Source organism: Pseudonaja textilis, chromosome 3 (genome assembly GCF_049901715.1).
Source record: "Pseudonaja textilis isolate UNSWEBS1 chromosome 3, rPseTex1.2, whole genome shotgun sequence".
Lineage (NCBI taxonomy): Eukaryota > Metazoa > Chordata > Lepidosauria > Squamata > Elapidae > Pseudonaja > Pseudonaja textilis.
In genome coordinates, this window is record NC_141992.1 from 930,147 (window position 1) to 956,792 (window position 26,646).

At 40.0% G+C, this 26,646-nt stretch overlaps 2 protein-coding genes and 1 long non-coding RNA gene across 4 annotated transcripts in view; 1 reads left to right on the forward strand and 2 right to left on the reverse strand.

Annotated features, from left to right (window-relative positions):
* The window catches only part of LOC113452063 (kunitz/BPTI-like toxin), a 126,051-nt gene that overhangs the window by 2,105 nt on the left and 97,300 nt on the right, over window positions 1-26,646 (forward strand). The gene's annotated exons all lie outside the window — the stretch shown is intronic.
* Window positions 2,215-5,695, reverse strand: LOC148125967 (uncharacterized). The gene is made up of 2 exons (XR_015743350.1): window positions 3,967-5,695; window positions 2,215-3,500 (listed from the first exon to the last, which is right to left on the reverse strand). It is a non-coding gene; the product is annotated as an uncharacterized LOC148125967 (long non-coding RNA).
* Window positions 18,529-20,913, reverse strand: LOC148125968 (kunitz-type serine protease inhibitor textilinin-2). Of its 2 annotated transcripts, XM_087931976.1 has the most exons (3): window positions 20,706-20,913; window positions 19,967-20,128; window positions 18,529-18,684 (listed from the first exon to the last, which is right to left on the reverse strand). In XM_087931976.1, the coding sequence occupies exons 1-3, from the start codon at window positions 20,788-20,790 to the stop codon at window positions 18,680-18,682; spliced, it is 252 nt and encodes an 83-aa protein (XP_087788102.1). In that variant the 5' UTR covers window positions 20,791-20,913; the 3' UTR covers window positions 18,529-18,679. The 2 variants fall into 2 exon arrangements, with proteins under 2 accessions (XP_087788102.1, XP_087788103.1); XM_087931977.1 differs by lacking the exon at window positions 18,529-18,684 and having other exon boundaries at window positions 19,959-20,128.

The following is a 26,646-nucleotide window of genomic DNA, read 5'->3' on the forward strand; positions in this document are numbered from 1 at the left end:
CAGGTGAAACAGGAGAGTCCACCAGTAAGCCCTGTGTTACCTAGACATTCAACCTGAGTAACACGACCACCTGATAGATATCAGGCTAGTGTTGTATGCCAAGTGAATACAGTTCCTGGTAACTATAATGAACTGAAACTGTGTCCTGCTAAGGATCAGGCTGCTTGGCAGGAAGCAATGGATAAGGAACTGAAATCCTTACAAAGGTTGGAGGTTTACGAAAATGTCAGGTTACCACCAGGTAAACATACTATAGGGCGTAAGTAGATTTATAAACTTAAGACAGGTGTGGATAGGACTGTTACCCATAAAGCCAGGTTAGTAGCACAAGGGTTCAATCAGACAGCAAATGACTATGATGAGGTGTTTGCACCTAGTCTGAAGGCCACTACATTACGAGCAGCATTAGTTTGGGCAGCTAAAGAGAAATACATTATAAATCATTTGGATGTAGAGACGGCATATCTCCATGCACTGTTGCAATACACTATGTATTTAAAGAAACCTTTAGATATCAAAAATGATAATACATCTGATTTCTGGAGATTGAAAAAGAATCTTTATGGCTTAAAGCAATCAGGATATGAGTGGAACCAGTGTATAGTTAAGGAATTAACTAAGATAGGGTTTGTAGTGGGCATGGCTGATCCATGTTTATTTAAAAGGGAAAGTGATGGTGTAGTTTCATTGTTGCTATTGTTTACTGATGGCATAGCATTAATCACCAAAACTGAGCAAGAAGCTACTAAAATAATGTCACTGTTAGAAAAGAAATTTAACATAAAACAGTTATGTGAAATTAAACAATATCTTGGTTTAAAGATAGATAAAACTAGGGGAGGATACAAAATCTCACAGGCAGATAAAATTAACCAATTACTAAAGAATTTTAAAATGGAAATTTGTAAGCTGGCTAAAACACCAATGAGCCAGGAGTTTAGCCACAGTGATATTCAAAGTCCTGTTTTTGATAAGAACATTTATCAGTCTTTGATTGGTAGCTTATCTTAAATCAGTAATTGGTCGAGGCCAGATATAGCATACTGTGTTAACCAATTAGCTAGGTTTAATGCTGAGACAACTGAAAGGCACTGGCTAGCTGCTAAACATGTGTTAAAATATCTGAAACAAACGATGCATCATGCATTATATTTGGAGCCTAAGGATGAACTAAGTTTAACTGCATATGCTGATGCAAGTTTCACTACAGAGTAAATACACGTAAATCAACATCAGGTGCTGTAGTATTAACACATTCTTTGGCTCAGTATTTGTAAACAGCAATTGATCATGCCCAGTATTTCCTAGTCAAACCACAGACAACTACAATGATCCAATACATATCAATTTTACAGAAGACAATGTTGTAAAATCACCTCACAATCTAAAATCATCTCTATTTATTGGACCAGACAGAATATGTTCTTACTTCTTAAGAAAGCTATCTACTGCCATAGCTGAACCTCTAAGCATAATCTTTGAAAAATCTTTCAGGACCAGCTCCTTGCCAAAACTATGGTCACAAGCCATGGTCATCCCTATCTTCAAAAAGGGAGACCCCAGGCCTAGTTGAAAATTACAGACCAATCTCTTTATGCTGCATCACCTGTAAAGTCATGGAATCAATTATTAATCAATCCATCATCCACCACTTAGAAACAAACAACCTACTCTCCAATAAACAATTTGGCTTCAGGAAAAAACTATCATGTAATCTGCAACTCTTACACTGCAAAAACATATGGACCACAACTCGATCAGGGCAAAGTAATAGACACAATCTACATAGACTTCTGTAAAGCCTTTGATTCAGTGGTACACGACAAACTACTCCTAAAACTAAAATTTTACAGTATCTCTGGACACCTGCATAAATGGATAGAAGCATTCCTGTCAAACAGACAACAAAGGGTTAAAATTGGGAGAGTCCTATCAAATTCTGTACCTGTTAACAGTGGTGTCCCCCAAGGCAGTGTTCTAGGACCAACTCTCTTCATACTCTACATAAATGACCTCTGTGATCATATCAAGAGCAACTGCGTTCTCTTCGCTGATGATGTAAAGCTATTCAACACCACAGACAATACTGCTACCCTTCAAAAAGACCTTGACTATGTATCAGAATGGTCAAACAAATGGCAACTTCAAATCTCAACAAATAAATGCTCTGTCTTACATATTGGCAGAAAAAAATCAAACTGAACAGTCAAGACCTTGTTGGTTTTTTTACAAAATTTTATTGATTTTACAAAACAGTACACAGACAAACAAAACATAAAATATAATGACATAAGAAATTTTTTTCTAAAAAAACAATACAACATCTTATTTAAAGACAGAATTATTCCAAGTTATCACATTTCCAAACAAACACAATTTGATATATATATTTACCTTATCTGTTCATCTTCATATCTTATCCCGAACTTCTCTTTATTACTTCCTTTCCTTCTATTTATTCAAATTATATCTCTTTAACTTTAGATTGTATACATTTTTTATATCCATCTGTCTTATACATTTTCATTATTCTCTTCCAATACAAAAACAAACAAGACATAAAACCTAAAAACCTAAAACATCTTTTCTGAAAGTTGCTTGATCCCGGGTTAAAACTCATCGTACAGACACCACTTCAAAAATCATGTTCCTTTTATATAGCATTCCATATCTTATTGCCGTTTTCCATTTTCTATATAGCTTCTTCCTTTTTTAAACTCTCTTAGTTTTATTCTACTTATCTCAGTTCAAGTCATAATACTTATCATTCTTTGTCTGTTCTCCACTATCCATTCATTTTTTCTCTTTAAACAAAACCTCTCCTGTACACTAATTGGAGTATGACGCCTTTAACTCTTTCCCCTAACCTAATAATACTTAATATCACACATAACTTGTATTGGGATTCTGTTTAGCACATCCTAAAGTCACACAATATATTATATAGAGAGAAAAAGAAAAAAGAAAGAAAGAACGACAATAACAAAGAAACAAATTTATAAATATATAATATAGCTAGTACCCCCTTCAAAACCATTTTAATCATACCTATTAATACTTATTTATATCTTAAACATTTTATTCTAAAAATGCCTATAATAAAACAATCTTATATACCTTACAGAATCCCTTTTTCAATTAGATTTACCCATTGCCTCTAAATAAATTTTGTTTCTTTAAATCTTGCTTCCCATTGTTGAGACTTCTCACCCCTTCCTTTCTCCCTTGCTTATTCTTTTCCTTACCCTTTTTACCCCTTTGTCTCTCCACCTCCCTTTTTTTCTTCTGCTTTCCCCCTTCCTGTTATTTTCTAACCTTATATCCACCTTTCAACTCATTTTTATCTTTTTTGGTTGTTTTTTTAGGTTTTAAAATCTCTTTTTCCTTTTCCTCTTCCTTCTTCTCCCCCAATAGAATCACATGTTCATCAAAAATAGTTTCTTCTTTGTCCCAATTATCCTGCTGCGCAATCAATTCTCCATAGGAATGCACCGCCATTTCTAGAGATTGAAAAAGAATGTCCAATGTATCTTTCCAGTCTTGTTCTTCCTTTTTATATTTTAGATATTCAGTTTTAGATTCATCCAAGGGTGATGCCATTATAAAGAGGAAAAAAATTTCCCAAAACAACCACCCGAGTGTTTTTAAACAAAGAAAAAATTTCCCAAAGATGCAAAGTCACCAAACAATCCAGATAGACTATTTCTTTTAGCACTTTTTCCTTCTTTCATTTCTTTTTCTGGGGTTGCTATTAAATCACAAAATTCCAATTAAAATATGTCTTTTGAAGTCTTATTAATGTTCAAATGGCTCTTTAAAATTCTAGGCAGTCTGCTCCTTATTTTCAACTTCTACTTCAATTTTTTTCCTCTCCCTTCCCACTCACAGCAAAAGAAAATTTTTTCTTTAAATATTTAGAAACCCATATCGCTTTGGCATTAGCATAGTCTTTAGCATTTAGCATACCTTCAATGCGGGTTTTCCAATTTCTCTCAAAGCTGTTCCGTTTGGAAGGAGAGTGAAAAGAAAAAAAGTTTTCCCTTTAATATCCATTCGCTGCTTACTCAGTCTGGGAACAATGTGTCTTTAGTAGGTGTTAAATACCACGATACTTTCACTGTTCCTTTGTCCCGGTCAGCAAAATCACTTTCACTTCATCACAAGCTCCTCCAGCACTTTCTTTTTCCGGCTGGCTCTTCCGGCCATTACAGACCGCCGCTCAGCTGCCATCGGAGAGGGAGATTTAGCCGGCTAGGGAAGAGAGATGCGATGTTTCTCATCCCTGCCAGAACCCCCCTGTCTTCACCACCTTCTACAAAGGTGGCTTAGCCCCAAAGCCAAATGGCTCGGGGCACTCAGGCAGTGAACACAGGCAGAGACCGTGCACAGTCGCGGATTCCTGCCTGCACCGAAGCACCACAAGCCGGAAGTCAGTCAAGACCTTGTTGAGGATCTAAACTCTGTCAAGGATCTTGGTGTTAGAGCCTAATGACCTAAGTGCTAGAGCCCACTATAACTACATAGCCAAAAAGGCATTAAGAGTTGTTAACCTAATCCTACGTAGCTTTTTCTCTGGTAATATCATACTACTAACTACAGCATACAAAACATTTGCTAGACCAATGCTCAAATACAGCTCATCAGTCTGGAACCCACATTATGTATCTGATATTAGCACAGTTGAGAAAGTCCAGAAATATTTCACAAGAAGAGTTCTCCACTCCTCTACCCGTTGCAGAAGACCTTATGCCACCAGACTCAAAATTCTAGACCTAGAGAACCTAGAACTACGCCTCCTTCGATCCGATCTAAGTATAGTATATAAAATCATACCTTGCAATGTCCTACCTGTCAATGAATACTTCAGCTTCAACCAAAACAATACAAGAGCAAACAATAGATACAAACTCTAGGTTAATCGCACTAAACTTGATTGCAGAAAATACGACTTCAGCAATAACAGAGTGGTCAATGTCTGGAATACTCTACCTGACTCGGTGGTTTCTTCCCCAAACCCCAAAAACTTTAACCTTAGACTGTCTACTATTGACGTCACCCCTTTCCTAAGAGGTCTGTAGTGGGCGTGCATAAGTGCACCAACCTGCCTACCATCCCTGTCCTATTGCTTCTCCAGTCCCCTAATCATCCTGGTTGCTCTTCTCTGTACTTTTTCTAGAGTCTCAACATCTTTTTTATAATGTGGTGAGCAAACCTGGATGCAGTACTCTAGGTCTGGTCTTACTAAGGCTTTATAGAGTGATATTACTACTTCCCTTTACCTTGATTGTATCCCTCTGTTAATACAATTTAGGATTGCATTAGCTTTTTTGGCTGCTGCTGCACAAGGCTGGCTCCTATTTAGTTGGTTCTCCCCTAAGACTCCACTAAGATCCCTCTCCCAGTTCCTGCTATTGAGCCTGATTTCACCCAGTCTATATGTGTACTTTTGTTTTCTCGCCTAAGTGTAGGACTTTACTTTCCTCTACATTAAATTTCATTTTGTTAGATACGGCCCAGTGTTCTAGTCTGTCAAGATCCATCTGGATCTTGAGCCTATCTTCTTGGGTGTTAGCTATTCCTGCCAGCTTAGTATCATCTGCAAATTTTGTAAATTCCCCTTCTATTTCCTCATCTAAGTCGTTAATGAAGATATTGAAGAGTCCTGGGCCTAAGAGGGAACCTTGTGGCACCCCACTGCTTCCTTCCCTCCGTGTAGACTTAGACCCATTAAGAACTACTCGTTGAGTACAGTTTGCCAGCCAGTTGTGAGTCCATCTAGTGGTGGTGCTATCTATTTCACTTTTTCTAGCTTACTAAGAAGTAGGTTGTAGTCTACTTTGTCGAATGCCTTGCTGAAATCCAAATGTATATTATGTCCACAGTATTTTGCTGGTCTACTAATTTAGTCACCGTGTTGAAGGATGAAATAAGATTGGTTGGCATGATCTGTTCTTAACAAACCCGTGCTGACTGCAAGTTATTACTTTACTTGTTTCTAGATGTTGCCAGATCTGTTTTTTTATTATGTTTTCCAGTATCTTCCCGGGTATTGATGTTAGGCTGATTGGTCTATAGTTTCCTGGGTCTGTTTTATTTCCTTTTTTGAAGATGGGAACCACATCTGCTCTTTTCCAGTCCTCTGGTAGTTCTCCGGTGCTCCAGGATTTTTGAAAGATATGATGCAGTGGTTCTGAGATGACCTCTGCCAGATCCTTTAAAACTCTGGGATGTAATCCATCAGGCCTCGGTGATTTGTTTTCATCAAGATCAGATAGGTGTTCTCTTACTATTTTTTTTTTTTTTGCTTATTTTAACTTTTATTTCTGGTCTGTCTTTTACGGTTATGTTTTTGGTGGGTTGAGCTATAGTTTCTTTTTGCGTGAAGACTGATGCAAAGAATGAGTTAAGCAATTCTGCTTTCTCTGTGTTGCCTGTTACTTCCTTGCCGTCTTCTCTCTTTAGTGGACCAACTATTTCCTTGATTTTTTTCTTGTTATTTATATGTTGGAAGAAACTTTTTTTTATTATCTTTGACTTTTGTTGCAAGTCTTTGTTTGTTCTGAGCCTTTGCTATCCTGACTTTGTCTTCACAGATTCTGGCTATCTGCTTATATTCTGCCTTAGTTGTACGTCCTTCTTTCCAGTTTTTGTACTTGTCTTTTTTTCTTTCAATTTCCCAAAGAGATCATTGTGCAGCCATGCTGGTTTCTTCTTGGATTTCTTGTTTTTCTTTCTCAGTGGTATTGTGCTGGTCTGGGCTTCTATGATCATACTTTTTAGAGCTTCCCAAGATTCTTGAGTTGTTTTTCCCTTTAGGGTTTTCATCCATGGAATCTTTCCCAAGTTATCTCTAAGTTTATTGAAATCAGCTCTTTTAAAATCCAATATTCAGGTGTCATTATCTTCTGTTGCTTGTGTTTGTGTTATGTTGAATTCTAGTATGACATGGTCATCCTCACCCAAGGTTCCTGCAGTTTCAACTCCCTCTATCACTTCTTCTCTGTTTGTAAGAATTAAGTCCAGTATGGCTGTCCCTCTAGTTTCACCCTCTACCTTTTGGACAACAAAATTGTCAGCTTGGTTGATAAGGAGCCTAATGTGTCTACCCTCCCTGTCCTATTGTTTCTTTTATTTTATTTTTCTTATATGTATCCATGTATTCATAACTATATTTTTAGTTATACCTATTATCTTGTAAACAATTGACAAAAATAAATAAATAAAAATAAATAAAATAAGTTGATTTAAAAAGTATATGGTTATTTATTAGGAGTAAAATCAGAGGATGAATATAGAGAACAAGGATCATTGCCAAAGGATAGAAAAGGATTTAAAATAGAGACATTGACAACAGAGACAACAAATAAAAGAGACAAAGCATCCAAGATTAAGCAGAAGAGGAAGGAATTATAGAAGAAGAAATGCCAAAAAAGAGAACTGGAAAGGGTGGGGGAAAACATGGCTGACAGGCAGAGGGGAATAAAAATAATACCGGAAGGAAAAAAGAAGAAAGACCAGGGAAACTTAGAAAAAAGAAAGCTGGCTAAAATTAAAAGAAATAATAAATAAAAAATAAAAAATAAAAATGTAGAGATAAGGGTGAGGGATTCTATAAGGGGGATGTCACAGGGGAATGCATACAGTTGAATATTTAATGGATAATCTATAATGGGAATACTTTATTTTGATTAAAGCAGGGGAATGAAAAATTATTAAATTATATAGACTGAGGGGATATTTTATAGTTTGGGGGAAGATAGGCAGGGAAGTTAGCCTGTTAACCTATTCCAGTCCTACTCGCACACACATTAGCAGTTTAAGGACTTTATTTTTTTTTCATCTCTATATTTATCAATGGAAATAAAATAGAAAAAGAAAAAAGAAAATGTGCAAGATCCAGCAGTAAAAAACAATGACAAAATTTGTACAGAAAAGAAGACAAGAAAAAGAAAGAGCCAAACATCCAACATTAAAAATAGATAAAAAGAAAGAAAGAAAGAAAGAAAGAAAGAAAGAAAGAAAGAAAGAAAGAAAGAAAGAAAGAAAGAAAGACCCAAACACCCAACATTAAACATATAAAACACCTACCCTGGCTAGGTGCTGAAAAGTAAAAGTTTTTAAAAAATCAATTGATCAATTCTCTTCATCTTACATGATGGATCTGTCAATAGTTATAAACTTTCTCACAAAACAGTTACAAACTTTAACACAAAAAATATATCATAACAACAAATATTTCAGATGAGGAGGACCCTATCTAATAATTGAATCAACTCAGCATTTAATATTTGTATAAAAAAGAAAAGGAAAAATATATAAAATAGTCAACAGCTGAACCCAAACGTTACACTAGACTTCAAATCCCCCTGTTCACCCTCTGCTATTGGGGTTGAAACGTGGAAAGTCCATAAAAGGTTTCCAGTCTCTTATAAAGCCGTCGAGTCCATCATTTCTAATCATTTTGCCTTCTCTGCCAATTCAGTCCATTTGAAAATCCATTCTTCAACAGCCTCTCCTCTCCTTTCCATTGTGAGAGCCTAAGGACTTTAGTGAGGCACTCTGACCTCTTGGCGTTATTCCCCAAGAGCCCACCAAATCTGAACTCCTCTTGAACTTCTACTGGATCCCTCTTCCAGAGTCCCCCCAATGCCCTCCATGCTGGTACAGGACACAAATGGACCCTCGTGATTTGAAGCTGGGGCCGTGCGAGGGCAGCATCACTCATGCAGGATGTCCCTTCCAAACCTTTCACTCAGGGTACCATTTCTTTTCTTTTTTTAGTATAAAAGGTTTTTATTTTTTATTTATTTTACACATCTCTTCATGTGAGCAACATGATTCCAGGTTATAACATTTGTACATAGTCATGCTCTCATTTTCACTAATCTTATATAATATCATCTCATATGATTATCCATTACACTCATCTTTAAATAAATTTGCATTTCATATTTCAATTCATTAATTCAATATCAATTTCATTTCATCCACACATAAATTTTCACCTCTTTATCCCCTATTATTTCCATTTTCAGCTTACCACCTATTTTATTTTACATTACACATTATTATTATCCTTAGTTTTCCCTAAACCGATATATAATAAACAATCTAAAAAGAGTAAAAGTAAAATAAAGTCAATATATTTAGGATCCACATGGTATATCCCCTCAGTCTATCTAATTTAATAATTTTTCATTCCCCTGCTTTAATCATAATAAAGTATTCTCATTTTACATTTCTATCATCCATTAAATAATCAACTGTATATTTTGAAATGTATATATTTTAAAGTATCCCCCCAGGAAATAACTAAAATAAATTCTTAACCCCCCCCCCCACAAAAAATAATTACAATAAATCATTAATATGTCTCATTTTATCTTAACTTTTCTTGTATATCATTAATAATCATGTTTTTTCTTTCTTTCCACTTAGCCAAAGTTTATCTATAGGTTTTGATAAATTTCCATTCCCCTATTTTTAAATCTCAAAAGAAAGGGTTCAGTGGGGCAAATGGAAGTCCGTCACGGGCGTCCTCTGTGACAAGAAGATGCCGATGCGCCTGAAGGCGAAAATCTATAACTCTGTGGTGCGCCCCGTGGCCATATACGGCGCAGAGTGCTGGCCGACCAAAGAAGTCAAAGCAGACTCCAGATAATGGAGATGCGAATGCTCCGATGGTCGGTAGGCCTCACCCTACTCGATCGCGTCAGGAACGAAGAAGTGCGTGAGCGGTTCAACGTCGTGCCCATCCCCACGGTCATGAGGCAGTCCGGCTACGATGGTTCGCCACGTGAGCCGCGCCAAGGAAGAATCCATCATCAAATCTGTAATGAAGGTGACTGTCGGAGGAGCGAGACCGCGTGGTAGACCTAAACAACGCTGGATGGACACGATCAAGGCCGATCTAGAGATCGCGAAGGCAGACCCGACACACGTGGCAGACAGAGAGGTGTGGAAGCAGTACTCAAGGACATTAGCGGACCTCGCCCGAGCGCGAGACAAACGCTGAAGAAAAAGAAGAAGAAGAAGAAAAGAAAGGGTTCATAACAGCATAATTCATATACAATTATAGATATATATATATATAGTTATACAATCCTAAGAAATTTCCCAGCAAGCTTTAAACTTATCGTTTCCCCAATCTAAAAAACTAATATACATCCCCATTTGGTATCCCCCTTACATTATCCCTAACCCTTATCTCTAAACCTCTTGGCCTTAACATTTCTTTTAATTTTAGCGAGCTTTCCCTTTTCTAGGTTTCCCCGGTCTTTCTTCTTTTTTCTTTCTAATATTATTTTTATTTCTCCATTTATCTCATTCTCTCTTTCTTCTGTTTTCTTGTCACAGTCAACCTCAAACAATCCCAAAATATTGTATTCCTTTGTACTTTACTGTAGTCCCTACTTAACAGATAATCAGATTGGAAGGGACCTAGTAGGTCAACTAGTCCAACCCCCTGCCCAAGCAGGAGACCCTGCACCATTTCTGATAAGTGGCAGTCCACTCTCTTCTTGAAAGTCTCAAGTGATGGAAGTCCTACAGCTTCTGTTCCATTGGTTGATTGTTCTCACTGTCAGAAAGTTTCTCCTTATTTCCAGGTTAAATCTCTCCTTGTTCAGTTTCCATCCATTATTTCTTGTCTGGTCTATAGGCGCTTTAGAAAATAGATTGACCCCTTCCTCTCTGTGACAACCCCTCAGATATTGGAAGACTGCTATCCTGTCTCCCCTGGTCCTTCTCTTTACTAGACTAGCCAAACCTAGTTCCTATTGTTAGGGATATACCCTAGCAAGATCTGCAGGGCAGTCAGGCAGGCAGGCAAAATATGTGAGATAAGTGTTTTTGTAGCTTACACTCAGTAAACCAGATACACAGTGCCTATTAAATAGTTTTATTCCAGCAAGAGTTAAAGCATAGTCAAAACAGTCCATATATCATTCACTAAGTTCAGTCTGTCCAGGGATTATTCAGTTGCAAATTCCAGTGTCGAAAAAGAGAGGTCAGTACACTTACAAATATCAGTCCAGTGATATATCTCCTCGCAGTAGAGAGATATGCAAAAACTCAAAAAACTCCTCTCTTCTTATCAGCAACTCTTCAGTAGGGGAAAAAACGCAGCTAACAAACCATCAATGTAATCCAGTAAATTGTCAGTAATTGCCAGCAAACCTGTCAGCGTCTCGTCAGCATCTCTTGCTCCCTCTTATGGTGGTTTCACACCACACCCAAAATTACATGCTCTGCAGTTAAAGTGACACACACTTAAACTAACAATCATAGCTTATATATATTATTTTACCCAAACTACGTTAGGTGACCTATGTTATACCTAACACCTATAACAGTTCATTGTATGTTTTTGTCTCCAGTCTCCTGATCATCCTGGCTCCTATTTAGCTGGTTGTCCACTAAGACTCCAAGATCCTCCTCACAGTTACTGCTATTGAGCCTGATTTCACCCAGTCTATATGTGTCCTTTTGGTTTTTCTTGCCTAATTGTAGGACTACTTTTCTCTACATTGAATTTCATCTTGTAGATATGGCCCAGTGTTCTAGTCTGTCAGGATCCATCTGGATCTTGAGCCTATCTTCTTGGGTGTTAGCTATTCCTGCCAGCATAGTACCATCCCCTTCTATTCCCTCATCTAAGTCGTTTATGAAGATATTGAAGAGTCCTGGGCCTAAGGCGGAACCTTGTGGCACCCCACTTCTTACTTCCCTCCAGGTAGACACAGACCCATTAAGGACTACTCTTTGAATAGCATTTGTCAGCCAGGCAGGAAAAATCAAAGGTACTAAAACAGACCAGGAGAAACCTGGCTCAAGAATAGCAACTGTGAGGGCGACCTCAGAGTCAGAGGTGGTATTCAGCCAGTTCTTTTTTATTTTGGAAATTTTATTGGTTTTTAAAGACAAAACATAAACAAACAAAACATAAAAACATCAAACTTTCTTCCGTAAGTATACAAGCGGTGTGCCGGTTTGTTTACAATTTTTTTTTCATAGTCTTCAATTACAGTTACATTGCATAATAACTCATTATCAAGCAAAATTTCAATACCCTAGTATCATTATTAATCAATCATTTGACAATAATTTTGTTCATTCATATTTTGCGAGATAACTACAATTTATTTAGTTTATTTTATAACAATTGATATAATCCTCCCAAATCTATCCTAAAAACATTTTGTAGATATAATAAAAAAAGAAAAAGAAAATACATCTTTATATATTTATTATTTTCTAAAATTCTACATATTCCATTATTGTATTTTACTATCTAACCATTGATCAAAAAGGTCCCAAATTTTATAAAATTGTTTATCCTCTTCTTCTCTAATTTCAAATGTCAATCTACTCATCTCAGCACATTCCAATATTTTCTTAATGATTTCCTCCTGCGGTAGTATTTTCTCATTTTTCCAATTTTTAGCAAATACAATCCTAGCCGCTGTTAATACATTTACATTCAGGTATTTCAAATCTTTCCTATATGTATCAAGTAAAATTCCAATAAAAATATCTCTGGTTTCAAATCTATATGTTTTTTGTCATTTTTTCCAACCACATGGGGATTTTAGTCCAGTATTTTCTAGCGTCCGCAAAAGTCCACCACATATGGCCATAACAGCCAGGTATCTGATGACATTTCCAACATTTTTTGGATTTGTTCTTGAACATTCTTGCTATTCTTGTTGGGGGAAAATGCCACCTGTAAAACATCTGATACAAATTTTCTTTATATGCTGTTGACATTGTCATTTTATAATTTTGAGACCACAATTTTTGCCATTTCTCTAAGTCAATCCCATATCCAAAATTCTTCCCCCAAGCAATCATAGTTTCTTTAACTTGTTCTTCTTCTAGTTTAATTTCTAATAAATATCCATACAGTTTTTAAATCACCTTTTCATCAGTACCTGTCAAAATCTTATCTAAGTCAGTCAATTTATCATAAAATCCTTCTGCTTTAGAATCTTTGACATACCTTGAGTGTATTTGTGCATATGAAAACCAATTCATCTTTATACCTTGTTCCTCTAGTTTCTGTATAGATTTAAGTTCACCCTTTTCATTCAATATTTCCCCATATCTAACTGTTTCTTCCTTCTTATATATTGTAGGATAGGAAAATGCTTCAATAGTCGATAACCAGACTGGAATTTTCAAATAACATTGTCTTTTAATCTCCTCCCAATTTATGGGAGAATATGATGTATATGATGTCTTCTAAAATACCCCTGTATTTTGGTTCCCTTATTCCAGGGCTGGGCAAACTTTTTGGCTCGGGGGCCGCATTGACTTTTAAAATTTGACAGACGGGCTGGGTCAGCACAAGATACGATACATATAAAAAACTGCATGTGTTAACCGTACATATCAGACATAAACAGAAAAAACCATTAAACTTCGCTCTCTTTTGCTCCAGTTAGGTGCTCCCAGCATGCACAAGGAGCATGAAGGGAGGCAACGAGGCCATGTGATGGGTCCTTCCACGGTCCCCGCCCAGGTGACAGCCAGGGCTTTGGCACCTACTTTTTTCCTGAGAGGTGTGGTGTCTGCCTCCCTTCATACTCCTTGTGGAGGGACACACATGCCCCGTCACCCCTGCCGCCACTACGTTTGCTTGCCTTGTTCCATGGGGGCACTCTTAAAGTCGACCAATAAGTGGTCCCGGAACATCCACCCACCTGCCCGGCACCCACCCTCCCGGAGCACGCTTTCTTCCTTCTCCTGGAGAACGTGCCTCTTCCAGCCCGGCTAGTCCGCAGGTGACCACATGTCCTGGGGCTTGTCACGAGATGCTTGCAGCATGTTCTGTTCTATGTGTCAGGCCCAGCAAGTCAGAGCAGCCGGCGCATATAACAGGGTGGTGCCGGACCATTGGAGAAGCGGAGCAAAGCCGGAGATTAGTAGCTGCCTCTTTCGGGGCAGAAAGCTTCCCCAACCAGCTGGCTGGTCTCCTCCTCCTCGGCCATACAGAACAAACAGAGAAGGAGGAGAGCAGCTGGCCAGTTGGGGGAGGCTTCTTGTGCTGCAAAGAGGCGGCTAATGATCTCCGGCTCCGCTCTGCTTCTCCAACATCTGGCGCTGCCCTATTCTGTGCACCGGCTGCTCGGACTTGCTGGGCCTGACACAGAACAGGGCGCCACCGGATGTTGGAGAAGCAGAGTGGAGCCGGAGATCATTAGCCGCCTCTTTTGTAGCACAAGAAGAACAGGGTGGTGCCGGACCATTGGAGAAGCGGAGCAAAGACGGAGATTAGTAGCTGCCTCTTTCGGTGCAGAAAGCTTACCCCAACCAGCCAGGGGATCATCTCCTCTGGCGGTTTGTTCTGTATGGCCGAGGAGGAGACCAGCTGAGAAGCGCGCTGCCAGGCGGGGGCCACGTGGCACAGGGCAAGATACTACTCCCAGTCCTGGTGAGGGAAAGCAGTGGGTGTTCCCCGGGTGGCGGCCTCGGCCCCACCACCAGGGAAGCGGCTGCCCATCTCTGGAGCTGATCCACACCTGACCGGCTGGAAAGGAAGGGTGTGTAGCATTGGTGTTGTGTGTGCGATTTTTTGGCGCGCGGCGCAGGGTCTCTTTTGGCCAGCCCTGATTTTTTTTCAGAGGCGGGACGGATTAAAAAGGCCAATGGGCCGGATGTGGCCCACGGGCCGTAGTTTGCCCACCCCTGCCTTATACCATAAAAAAGCGTGCCACCCCAACAACAGATCATGTCCTTCTAATGTTAACAATCTAGTATTTCTTAATGTTATCCATTCCTTGACCCACATCAAGTTTGCAGCTTGGTAGTACAACTCCCAATTAGGCAAACCAAATCCTCCTCTAATTCTAGCATCTTGCAAAAGTTTTAACTTTATTCTTGCTTTCTTACCTTGCCATATATATTTCAACACAATTTTGTTTAAGTCTTCAAAATAATCTTTTCCAAGCCTAATTGGAATTGTTTGGAACAAATATAAAATTCTGGGTAATATATTCATCTAGATTGTTGAAATTCTCCCTATTAATGACAAGTGTAGATTTTCCCATTTCGCCAAGTCTAACGCTATCTGCTGTTTAAGTTTAATATAATTGTTCTCTTTTAATGGACTGCATCTTGCTGTCAGATATATCTCCAAACACTTAATCTTATTCGTGACTTGAATTTTCAGTAGATCTGCCAATTCTTCCTTTTGTCTTGATAGCATATTTTTTGTCAAAATCTTTGTCTTATCTTTGATTATTTTCAAACCAGCCACCTTGCCATATGCCTCTATCTTTTCCAATAATTTTGGTGCTGTTTCTAAAGGGTCTTCTAAGATAACAACCAAGTCATCCGCAAAGGCTTTTTAATTTTCATTCCTTTTATACTCTTTTCATCTCTAATATTTCTGTTTAACACTTCCAAAGTTAACACAAACAGCAAAGGTGATTGTGGGCACCCTTGTCTTGTTCCTTTTCTTATATTAATAGAGTCTGTCAATTCTCCCTCTATCATTACCTTTGCCGTTTGCTTGTAGTATATGGCTTCTATTGCTTGAATAAATTTTCAGGCAAAACCCATCTGTTCCAACAATAATAACATGAATTGCCACGTTAACATGAATTCACCTTATCAAATGCCTTTTGTGCATCTAGAAATATCAAAGCCATTTGTTTTTCAGGGTGTGCCTCATAGTATTCCAAAGTATCCAAAATTACACTATTATTGTCTTTGATTTGTCTCTTTGGCGGAAATCCATTTTGGTCAGAATGAATAAAGTTATTTAAATATTTTTAAGTCTTTCTGCCAATATTGAAGCAAAAATTTTATAATCTGCATTTAGTAAAGAAATAGGTCTATAGTTCTTAATTTGCAATGGATCAGCCTCTTCTTTTGGAATAAGTGTAATAAAGGCTTCTGACCATGATTTAGGTATCTTCTTCTTTAACATAACTTCATTCATAACTTCTAGCAATGGAAGGTTCAACAATTCTTGTAGTGTTTGATAAAATTCTGCCAGAAGTCCATCTGGGCCTGGTGCCTTTCCATTATTTTGCTTCTTAAGTACTTCAGTTAAATCCATCATTGTTATATTGCTTTCTAACATTTTTTCAGTCTCTTTAGGTATATTAGGTAAATTAGCATTCTGTAAATACTGCTTGACTCTTTCCTCATCGATATTCTCTTGCTTATATAATTTCCCATAAAAATCTCAAATAATATCCTTCTTCTCTTTGTTACCATGGCAAACTTGGCCTTGATCATCTATTAACTGCAATGTTTTCCTTGATTCTTTCCCTTTTCTCAATTTATATGCTAACCATCTACCTGGTTTGTTTGCATCTTCAAAATAGTTCTGTTTTTAGCACTTCTAATTTTCTGTGCTAATTCTTCTTTCTCTATTTGACCCATTTTGTGTTTAATTATATCCATGTTTAGCTTAATGTCCTTTTTCTGTGGTGTTTCCTGTAGCTCTTTTTCCAGTCTTTTATTCTCATCTTCTAGAACCTTAGTGGCTTGCCTTTTCCTAATATTCCTTTTCCTTGTATAGTCAGTATTCAGCCAGTTCTGACAGGTTCTACAGAAACAGTAGCAGAAAGTTTGAGTAATTCAGAGAAGTGGCAAATCCCGCCTCTGACTGGCCCCGCCAACCCCATCTCTTCTCTGCCTCCCATTGAGTCCCAGCTGATTGGCTGGGTCTTCTTTGGTTGCCCTGCCCAGGAGAACAGAACTGGAAAGCAGGTTACGGTGTGGGGAGAGAATGGGCTTTTACACTAACCTTCCCCTGCCACGTCCTCCAAGCCACGCCACGCCACACCCACCAAGCCACGCCCACAGACCCGGGAGTAAAATTTTTGGAATCCCACCACTGCTCAGAGTCCTAGTAGACGATCACTTAAACGTGAGCCAGACGTGTCTGGCGCCAACCAAAGAAGCTAACCCATTCCTAGGTTTTATAAACAGAGGCATAGTAACAAAATCACATGAAGTATCAGTACCGCTTTGTAAAGCCTTAGCAAGGCCACACCTGGAATCCTGCATCCAGTTTGTTTACCACATTACAAAAAATAGGTTGAGAGTTTGGAAAAAGTGCAAAGAAGAGCAACGGACGATCAAAGGCCTAGAGGCCAACACCTATGAAGAACGGTTGCAGGATTTGGATTTGGCTAGTCCAAAGAAAAGAGGGACTAGGGGAGACGTGATAGCAGCCTTCCAGGATTTGAGAGGCTGCCCTAAAGAGGAGGGGGTCAACTTATTCTCCAAGTAGCCCAGGAAACAACCTGGAATTAAGCAGAAACTTCCTAACTGTGAGGTCAATTAACCAGCGGAACAGATTATTGTTGCTTCATTTCTGGAAGCTTTTAAGAAGAGCCTGTTCAGCCATTTGTCATGAATGGTCTACTCTAGGGCTTCAGCAGGGGGTTGGACTAGAAGACCTCCAAGGTCCCTTCCAGATGTTGGAAGAATTATCCTTCTGGGTTCAGTTCCAAGTGGGGAAAAAGACACTGGATTAATGGAAGTTGCTTGGAAAGAAAGTATAATGGTGGACAGGACCACATTTCTCGGAGCTCCTGGGCGAAAAATGGAAGCGATGCTGAGAATCCCTTGGTTTTATACCGTCTGTTGGGCCCCACCTTAGTGTTTCCTGTTCCTGTGCAAGGAATGTATCCCATTGGCTGTCAGACTCCCAGGGGCAGGAGGGTCTTAGCTAACTTTGTAGGCTTTGTCTGGACCACAGGGCTTCAATTGAATGTTGTATGATGCAATCTTCCCAGGTGCCAGGTGGTGAGATGGGCAATTCTATCATTTCCTGAGGGCCAGGTCTTCATCCCATCAGCCTGGAGCTGAAGGGCGGGCAGGGAGCCACAGGAAGCTGCTTTGTCTTTAAAGCGTGTTTCTCCTCTTCTCATCCAGGGAAATATACGATTCGGCCTTTCTAACATTTCCTAGAATATTTCACTCTTCTAGGAGAGGGGTGGGTGCTGACTCTCTACACAGATCTATGAGGAGAGGTCCCAGCCCAACGGACGGCCTCACCATGACGCCTGCCTTCGCAAAACCCTCGATCCTGCTTCCAATCGCCTCCCTCCCTCCCTCCATTTCGAGGAGAAGAAGTCGCAAGTAACTTACGAACAGGTGGCAGGCAAAAGAGATTTTGCGCGGAGAAACACGGGAAGCCCTCGTTTTTCCTGATCTCCTGTTTTATTTTCCTGGGGTTTTTTTTCCCTCTTCTTCTCTTTCTGTTCTACTTATTTAAATAAAGGCAGAAAACTTTCTCCGATCTCCTCACGGCCTCCAGCCAGAGCATCTGTGAGGAGCCATAGCAGAGTCTCTGCGTCCATCCCAGACTTACCCGGAGTTTCAGGGATTTCAGCCTCCGAGAGAGGCGTCCCTCCCACTTTCTCTCTGGAAAGCCACATGGGGGATCGATGCACTGCCTCTCAGCCCCTCTTCCTCTGACATAGGGGGGGGGAGGGGAGAGACAGGTCAAGGTGGGGAGGGGAAACCCCCAAAGGGAATGAAGGAGACACCGGAGACCGAGAGGGCAGCTGGAACCAAAGCTTTATTGCAGAGAAGAAGGAATGAGCCCAGGGTGGGGTTTGGGGGGAGGGTCTCCAGGGTGGTCCAGGGCAGAAGCAGGGTCTTTGGGTCAAGTTGGAACTGTCGATCCAATCCAGGAGGGTCTCCTCATTGGTCATGCTGTAAAAGCAAACATCCGGATATGAGGTTTCTGCCCAGAACTGCCTCCAATGTGTCACCCGACTAATCTTAGAACCATGGAAACCCAAAGCTGAAATTCAGGAGGAATGGCCTAATTGGGAGACAGCCAGGGAGCCATGGGGCAGCAACCTCCCCCCACCCCCGGACTTGTGAGGCTCCATCACTGGGGGCTCCAAGCAAAGGTGGGACAGAATCTCTCCAGGGAGCTCTGAGGATTTCTGCGCTGGAAGGAGGGTGGACTAGATCAGGCATCCCCAAGCGTTTGGTCACCTGGGACCAGTTCCGTGGGGAAAGGTTTTCCTGCTGACCGGACAGGGTGTGGTTTTGCATGCTGCCTGAATTCCACAGGTGGGTTTTCCCTTGTTTGTTGGGGCAGCTTTCTGGCACTCCAGAGCCCAGTGCTGGTCCATGGACTGTGGATTGGGGACCGCTGGACTACATGACCTCCAGTAGCTTTCCCCCTTCCTCTTTTTCTAGGAGACCGCAAGGCTTGGAGTGCTTGGAGCACAGAGAAGGACAAGTTCACTTGTACTGCCCAATCCGCACAGGGAGCATTGGTTACAGCCAGAAGTGTGAGGTGGTCACTCTAGACCCCCTGGGGAAGCTGTGGACCTTCCTGTCCCCTGAGCTTGGACCAGTCTTGGCCTGCGCTGGCCCCAAAGTGAGCATGTGGTTCAGTCACGGCCTCTCCTCTGGAAGTCCTCATTGCCGTTCTGGCAACCTGACCAGGCTGGCAGGAGCACCCTCTTCTCCAACAGGGTGCCCAACAGCAGCCGACCTGGGGCAGGGTCACCATTCTCCCAATGGTGGTTCAGAAGGAGGAGAAGTGAAGAGCCAGTGGGAGAGGGACATGGAGGGTCTGTCTCCTGGCTTCCGCAGAGTGGGGATGGGCACCTATCAGGAAGAACGGCCCCACCACACCAATTTCTGCTTTGGCATCACAACACCTTTTCTTTACATCAATTCTCCCTTTGATGGACAGAAGGAGAGCCTGAAAGACCTCAGAGGGACCTCCGGGTGCCCAGACCAAGTCTCGGCCTAGGAGACACCACACAGCCCTTCAGGGGTGGGATTCCACCGGTGTAAGAGAACACCAGAAATTGGAGAGTTCAACCTGAGTGACAAAGATTCCCTTCTATCAACTCAATCACAGCCTGTTGTGAGAACCCCGATGTTTCATGAACCCACCTTATGCCTAATTTTAAGAGACAGCGAGTCTTTTTCAATGAAAAGGCCAGTCTGGAACTCCTTCCCTACTTACCAGCACAGGTGCTTTCGCATTCCTCTTTGGTGATAAAATTGTTAGCATTCCCTTCGCATCCACCATAAATAAACTCTAGGCATTTTTGTTCATCTGGGTTGTAGTAGAAGGATGGGAATCTGACTCTACATGGTCCGGTGTCAGGAGGCAGTTCACACAACTCTGAAAAATTGAATAGAGATAGATCAGCCTTCCCCTAAAATCCATCTCTTTCTAGGGACCCGCTCCCATTTCCATCTCCTGTTCAGCTGACACCCAATCACCACCGCAAGAACCTCCCCAGAGAATGCTGGACTTTTCTGGAATGGACAAAACTTAATGTTAGTACTATGGAAAAGAGAATGAAAAACAAAAGAACTTTGAAAAGAAAGTGATAGAGAGCACCACCTAATGGTTAAAGATATTTCCTCTTTTATGTTCTTATGGAAAATTACTGGTCGTCTAAATATGTGGAAAAGAAAAGAAATGGAATAAAAGATTACCAACACGAACAAGAACCCCAGAAGTCTTTAAAAAGAGGGAACTACAGAAAGGTATAAATGAATGTAATATTTTGGGACTGTTTGAGGTTGACTGTGACAAGAAAACAGAAGAAAGAGAGAGTGAGATAAAAGAACCTCCCCAGAAGAAGCCCCACCAAGCCGGGCTTCTAGACCAGGGCCTTTGGTCTCTCTTTCCTGGGGGAGAACCCTGATCATTCCAGCCCCTCCCTGCCAAGGGTCTCAAGATCTCAACTCACTTGGACGGTCCTTGCTGGAGACGGGGGTCAGCACCTCCCAGAGGGTGAGGAGTCCCAGCAGGAGAAGAAGACCTCCAGAAGACATGATGAAGCTCTGTGCACCACCCTCGGGCTGGCTCTATTTATTCACCCCATTTCCCACCTCCAGATCCCGGATGCAGAATGACATAATGCGGTGAGGATCCGAAATCCTTCCTCTTTCAGAAGGCGGTTGAACAAGTGTGGAGAATCTGTGAGTTTGATTGGCTGGCCAGTTTTGGGGGAAGTGAGGCAGGGAAGTTAGCCTGTTAAGCTATTCCAGTCCCACTTGCACACACATTAGCAGTTTAAGGATTTTATTTTTTCATCTCTACATTTATCAATGGAAATAAAAAAGAAAAAGAAAAAAGAAAAAGTGCAAGATCCACCAGTAACAACAACAACAAAATGTGTACCAAAAAGAAGAAAAGAAAAAGAAAGACCCCAACAGGCAACATTAAACATAGATAAAAAGAAAGAAAGAAAGAAAACAAAAAAGAAGAAAGAAAGAAAGAAAGAAAGAAAGAAAGAAAGAAAGAAAGAAAGAAAGAAAGAAACAAAACAAAAGAAAGCTGTCTAAAATTAAAAGAAATAATAAAGCCGAAAAATTTAGAGATAAGGGTTACGGATTCTGTAAGGGGGATGACACAGGGGAATGTATACAGTTGAATATTTAATGGATAATGTATAATGGGAATACTTTATTTTGATTAAAGCAGGGGAATGAAAAATTATTAAATTATATAGACTGAGGGGATATTTTATAGTTTGGGGGAAGATAGGCAGGGAAGTTAGCCTGTTAACCTATTCCAGTCCTACTCGCACACACATTAGCAGTTTAAGGACTTTATTTTTTTTCATCTCTATATTTATCAATGGAAATAAAATAGAAAAAGAAAAAAGAAAATGTGCAAGATCCAGCAGTAAAAAACAATGACAAAATGTGTACAGAAAAGAAGACAAGAAAAAGAAAGAGCCAAACATCCAACATTAAAAATAGATAAAAAGAAAGAAAGAAAGAAAGAAAGAAAGAAAGAAAGAAAGAAAGAAAGAAAGAAAGAAAGAAAGAAAGACCCAAAAACCCAACATTAAACATATAAAACACCTACCCTGGCTGGGTGCTGAAAAGTAAAACGTTAGGAAAAAACCAATCGATCAATTCTCTTCATCTTACATGATGGATCTGTCAATAGTTATAAACTTTCTCACAAAACAGTTAAAAACTTTAACACAAAAAAAAATATTATATCAACAAATATTTCAGATGAAGAGGACCCTATCTAGTAATAAATCAACCCAGCGTTTAATATTTATATAAAAAAGGAAAGAAAATATATATACAATAGTCAAGAGCTGAACCCAAACATTACACTAGACTTCAAATCCCCCTGTTCTCCCTCTGCTATTTGGGGTTGAAACGTGGAAAGTCCATAAAAGGTTTCCAGTCTCTTATAACGCCGTCAATTCCATCATTTCTAATCATTCTGCCTTCTCTGCCAATTCAGTCCATTTGAAAATCCATTCTTCAACAGCCTCTCCTCTCCTTTCCATTGTGAGGCCTTAAGGACTTTAGTGAGGCACTCTGACCTCTTGGCGTTATTCCCCAAGAGACCACCAAATCTGAACTTCTCTTGAACTTCTACTGGAACCCTCTTCCAGAGTTCCCCCAATGCCCTCCATGCTGGTACAGGACACAAATGGACCCTCGTGATCTGAAACTGGAGCCATGCGAGGGCAGCATCACTCATGCAGGATGTCCCTTCCAAACCTTTCACTCAGGGTACCATTTCTTTTCTTTTTTTTGTATAAAAGTTTTTTATTTTTACACACCTCTTCACATGACCAACGTGGTTCTGGATTACAACACTTGTACATAGTCATACTTTCATCTCCATCAATCTTACATAATATCACTTCATGTAATTATCCATTTCACTCATTTTGAAATAAGTTTCCATTTCATATTTCAATTCATTAATTCAATATCTATATCATTTCATCCAGACATAAATGTTCACTTCTTTATCCACTTTCAGCTTACCACCTATTTTATTTTACATTACACATCATTATTTTCCTTACTTATGGAAGAAAGTTTGATGTTTTTATGTTTTGTTTGTTTATGTTTTGTCTTTAAAAACCAATAAAATTTCCAAAATAAAAAAGAACAGGCTGAATACCACCTCTGACTCTGAGGTCGCCCTCACAGTTGCTATTCTTGAGCCAGGTTTCTCCTGGTCTGTTTTAGTACCTTTGGTTTTTCCTGCCTGGCTGACAAATGCTATTCAAAGAGTAGTCCTTAATGGGTCTATGTCTACCTGGAGGGAAGTAAGAAGTGGGGTGCCACAAGGTTCCGCCTTAGGCCCAGGACTCTTCAATATCTTCATAAACGACTTAGATGAGGGAATAGAAGGGGATGGTACTATGCTGGCAGGAATAGCTAACACCCAAGAAGATAGGCTCAAGATCCAGATGGATCTTGACAGACTAGAACACTGGGCCATAATTAACAAGATGAAATTCAATGTAGAGAAAAGTAGTCCTACAATTAGGCAAGAAAACCCAAAAGGACACATAGAGACTGGGTGAAATCAGGCTCAATAGCAGTAACTGTGAGGAGGATCTTGGAGTCTTAGTGGACAACCAGCTAAATAGGAGCCAGGATGATCAGGAGACTGGAGACAAAAACATACAATGAACTATTACAGGAACTAGATTTGGCTAGTCTAGTAAAGAGAAGGACCAGGGGAGACAGGAAAGCAGTCTTCCAATATTTGAGGGGTTGCCACAGAGAGGAAGGGGTCAATCTATTTTCTAAAGCTCCTATAGACCAGATAAGAAATAATGGATGGAAACTGAACAAGGAGAGATTTAACCTGGAAATAAGGAGAAACTTTCTGAGAGTGAGAACAATCAACCAATGGAACAGAAGCTGTGGGACTGCCATCACTTGAGACTTTCAAGAAGAGAGTGGACTGCCATTTATCAGAAATGGTGCAGGGTCTCCTGCTTGGGCAGGGGGTTGGACTAGTTGACCTACAAGGTCCCTTCCAATCTGATTATCTGTTAAGTAGGGATTACAATAAAGTACAAAGGAATACAATATTTTGGGATTGTTTGAGGTTGACTGTGACGAGAAAACAGAAGAAAGAGAGAGGGAGAGAAATGGAGACTTTCGGCAAGGACAATAACAGAAAAATCCTACTCTTAATAAAACAAAGATTAACTGAACAGATTAAAGAAATGGAAGAAATAAGCAAAGAATTTAAGTCAGAACTGCAAACAATATGTTAAAAGAAAGAATGAGACTGTTGGATATAATTGCTGGTAAAGTAGTGGCATTGCGGCTCGCAGAAGAACAAAGAAAGGCGAGAGAGGACAAGTTAAACGAGAAAGACAGCAGCCCAGATGAATACGGAGAACAAAGGCCATTGCCAAAAGACATAAAAGGACTTAAAATAGAGACATTGATGACAGAGACAACAAATAAAAGAGAAAACACTTCCAAGACTAAGCTTAAGAAGAAGAAATTATACAAGAAGAAGCCCCCAAAAAAAAAAAAGAACTGAAAAGGATAGAGAAAAACATGGCTGACAGGCAGAGGGAAATAAAAATAATATTAGAAAAAAGAAGGAAGACCGGGGAAACCTAGAAAAGGGAAAGCTGTCTAAAATTAAAAGAAATGATAAGGCCAAGAGGTTTAGATATAAGGGTTAGGGATAATGTAAGGGGAATACCAAAGGGGATATATATTGGTATTTTAGATTATCAAAACATATAGATAAACTTTGGCAAAGTATAAAGATAGAAAAAACATGATTACTAATGATATATAAGAAATTGAAGGTAAAATGAGAGATATTAAGAAGCTATAGTAGTGATTTTTGAGGGTTTTTAAAATATATATATACATTTTAAAATATACAGTTGATTATTTAATGGATAATAGAAATGTACAATGAGAATACTTTATTTTGATTAAAGCAGGGGAATGAAAATTTATTAAATTAGATAGTCTGAGGGGATATACCACGTGGATCCAAATATATTGGTTTTGTTTTATTTTTCTCTTTTTAGATTGTTTTTTATATATCAGCCTAGAGAAAATTAAGGATAATTATGATGTGTAATGTAAAATAAAGTAGGTGGTAAGCTGAAAATGGAAATAATAGGGGATAAAGAACTGAACATTTGTGTGTGGATGAAAACATATTGAATTAATGAATGCAAATGGAAACTTATTTAAAGGTGAGTTAAATGGATAATGGTAAGAGGTGATATTATATAAGATTGATGGAAATGAAAGTTTGACTATGTACAAGTATTGTCATCTGGAACAATGTTGGTCATGTGAAGAGATGTGTAAAAATAAAAAAATAAAAAACTTTTTCCGTAAAAAAAGAAGAGCACTGGGCCTAAGACAAAACCTGTGGACAATTAAAATAAACACACTGCCAAAAATATTGTACTTATTCCAAACAATTCCAAGGAGACTGAAAATTTTTTTTTGAAGACTTAAATAAAATGATGGTGAAATTTATTTGGCAAGGGAAAAATGCAAGAATTTAGGATAAAATTATTATAGGATACAAGGTTGAGAGGGGGTTTTGGATTACCCAGTTGGGAATTATACTATCAGGCAACAATATTGATGTGGATGAAGGAATGGATTGAATTGAAAAATGCCAGATTATTAACATTAGAGGGGCATGATTTACAATTGGGTTAGCATGCATTCTTATGGTATAAAGAAAGCAAGGCACATGGATATTTTAGGAGACATTACATTAGAGATGCTTTATTAACTGTATGGGAAAAAATAAGAGACTTTTATGTTTCACAGGCGCACTCCATCTGTCGTGGCTGCACATGCAGTAAACATGAGCAGCAGCCGCGGGACATCTGCCCAAGCTGCGCCCTGGCAACCATGTGGTAGGATGAGCGAGGAGAGCAACTCCTAGGAGGAAGAGCAACCTGAGGTTGGAAACAACTGCCCAACTGCAACCTTCATGGCACCCGAACAGGAGGAGGGCCAGGCTGGGTTGGACGGATGGACCTTTAAGTCCTGCTTTGAGGACATGAGAATATCCGTTGCAGTTGAAGGGATCTTTTTCTACACAATGGTCCATTGGCCTTTCCTATGTCAGGTGAGGCCCATACCTATCAACCGTATTGAACAGGTGAGCCCTGTAGCCACTGCTCCTTCCTGGATCCTGGCTTATGCAACAAGGTCCTGGGTTGCAAAGCCTGTTTGCATGTTGGCATCAGAAATTGTACTGTTACCGCGTCAGAAGAGGGAAACAACAGCCCAGATGAACATGGTGAACATGGATCATTGCCAAAGGATAGAAAAGCAAGAAAAGGAGACCCACCTGAAACACAAACACACACACACACACACACACACACACACACACACGTGCTTCCAAGCACCCGGCAGAATCGCTTGTTACTACGGTTCTAACCGTTCAGTCTCCAATCCCGTGTTGCCCGAAAAAATGGGCAGGCAAGGCTTCTGGGTCCAACGAAAGGAGTGCTGGAGGGACTTCCTCCATTCCCACTTTTGGGGCTGGGAAATTCAAGCGAGGCATGTGCTGCAGCCTCATCCCCCCTCCGGCTGACAGCTGAGGGCTAGGCAGCTTCGGTTTGGCTTTCCTGACTGCCTGAAACTTTACCTTCCTCCTGCAGCTGGCTGCCAGGGAAAGCAAGCCAGGGCTGAGCCATTGCTGTCCCTGGGCTCCCTGCCATTCCACATCTCACCCTTGTCACAAGATCCCTGCAGCCACCATGAGTTTTTTTCCATGCAGCTGGACTTGAGCAACAACACCAAAAAAAAAGACGTGGCACCTATAGGCAAGTGAGCAACTGGGCGATCAGGTCAGGGGGTATGGCAAGCCAGGGGTCACCACCGCTTTGGCGACCA

What these genes read in the sequence shown, in the direction of transcription:
- LOC148125968 (XM_087931977.1), bottom strand. Translation starts at nt 20,790, where the DNA reads ATGTCTTCTGGAGGTCTTCTTCTCCTGCTGGGACTCCTCACCCTCTGG. An exon ending in CTCCAGCAAGGACCGTCCAA is followed by an intron (nt 20,129 to 20,705) that starts GTGAGTTGAGAT and finishes TCAATTTTTCAG; the next exon opens with AGTTGTGTGAACTGCCTCCT.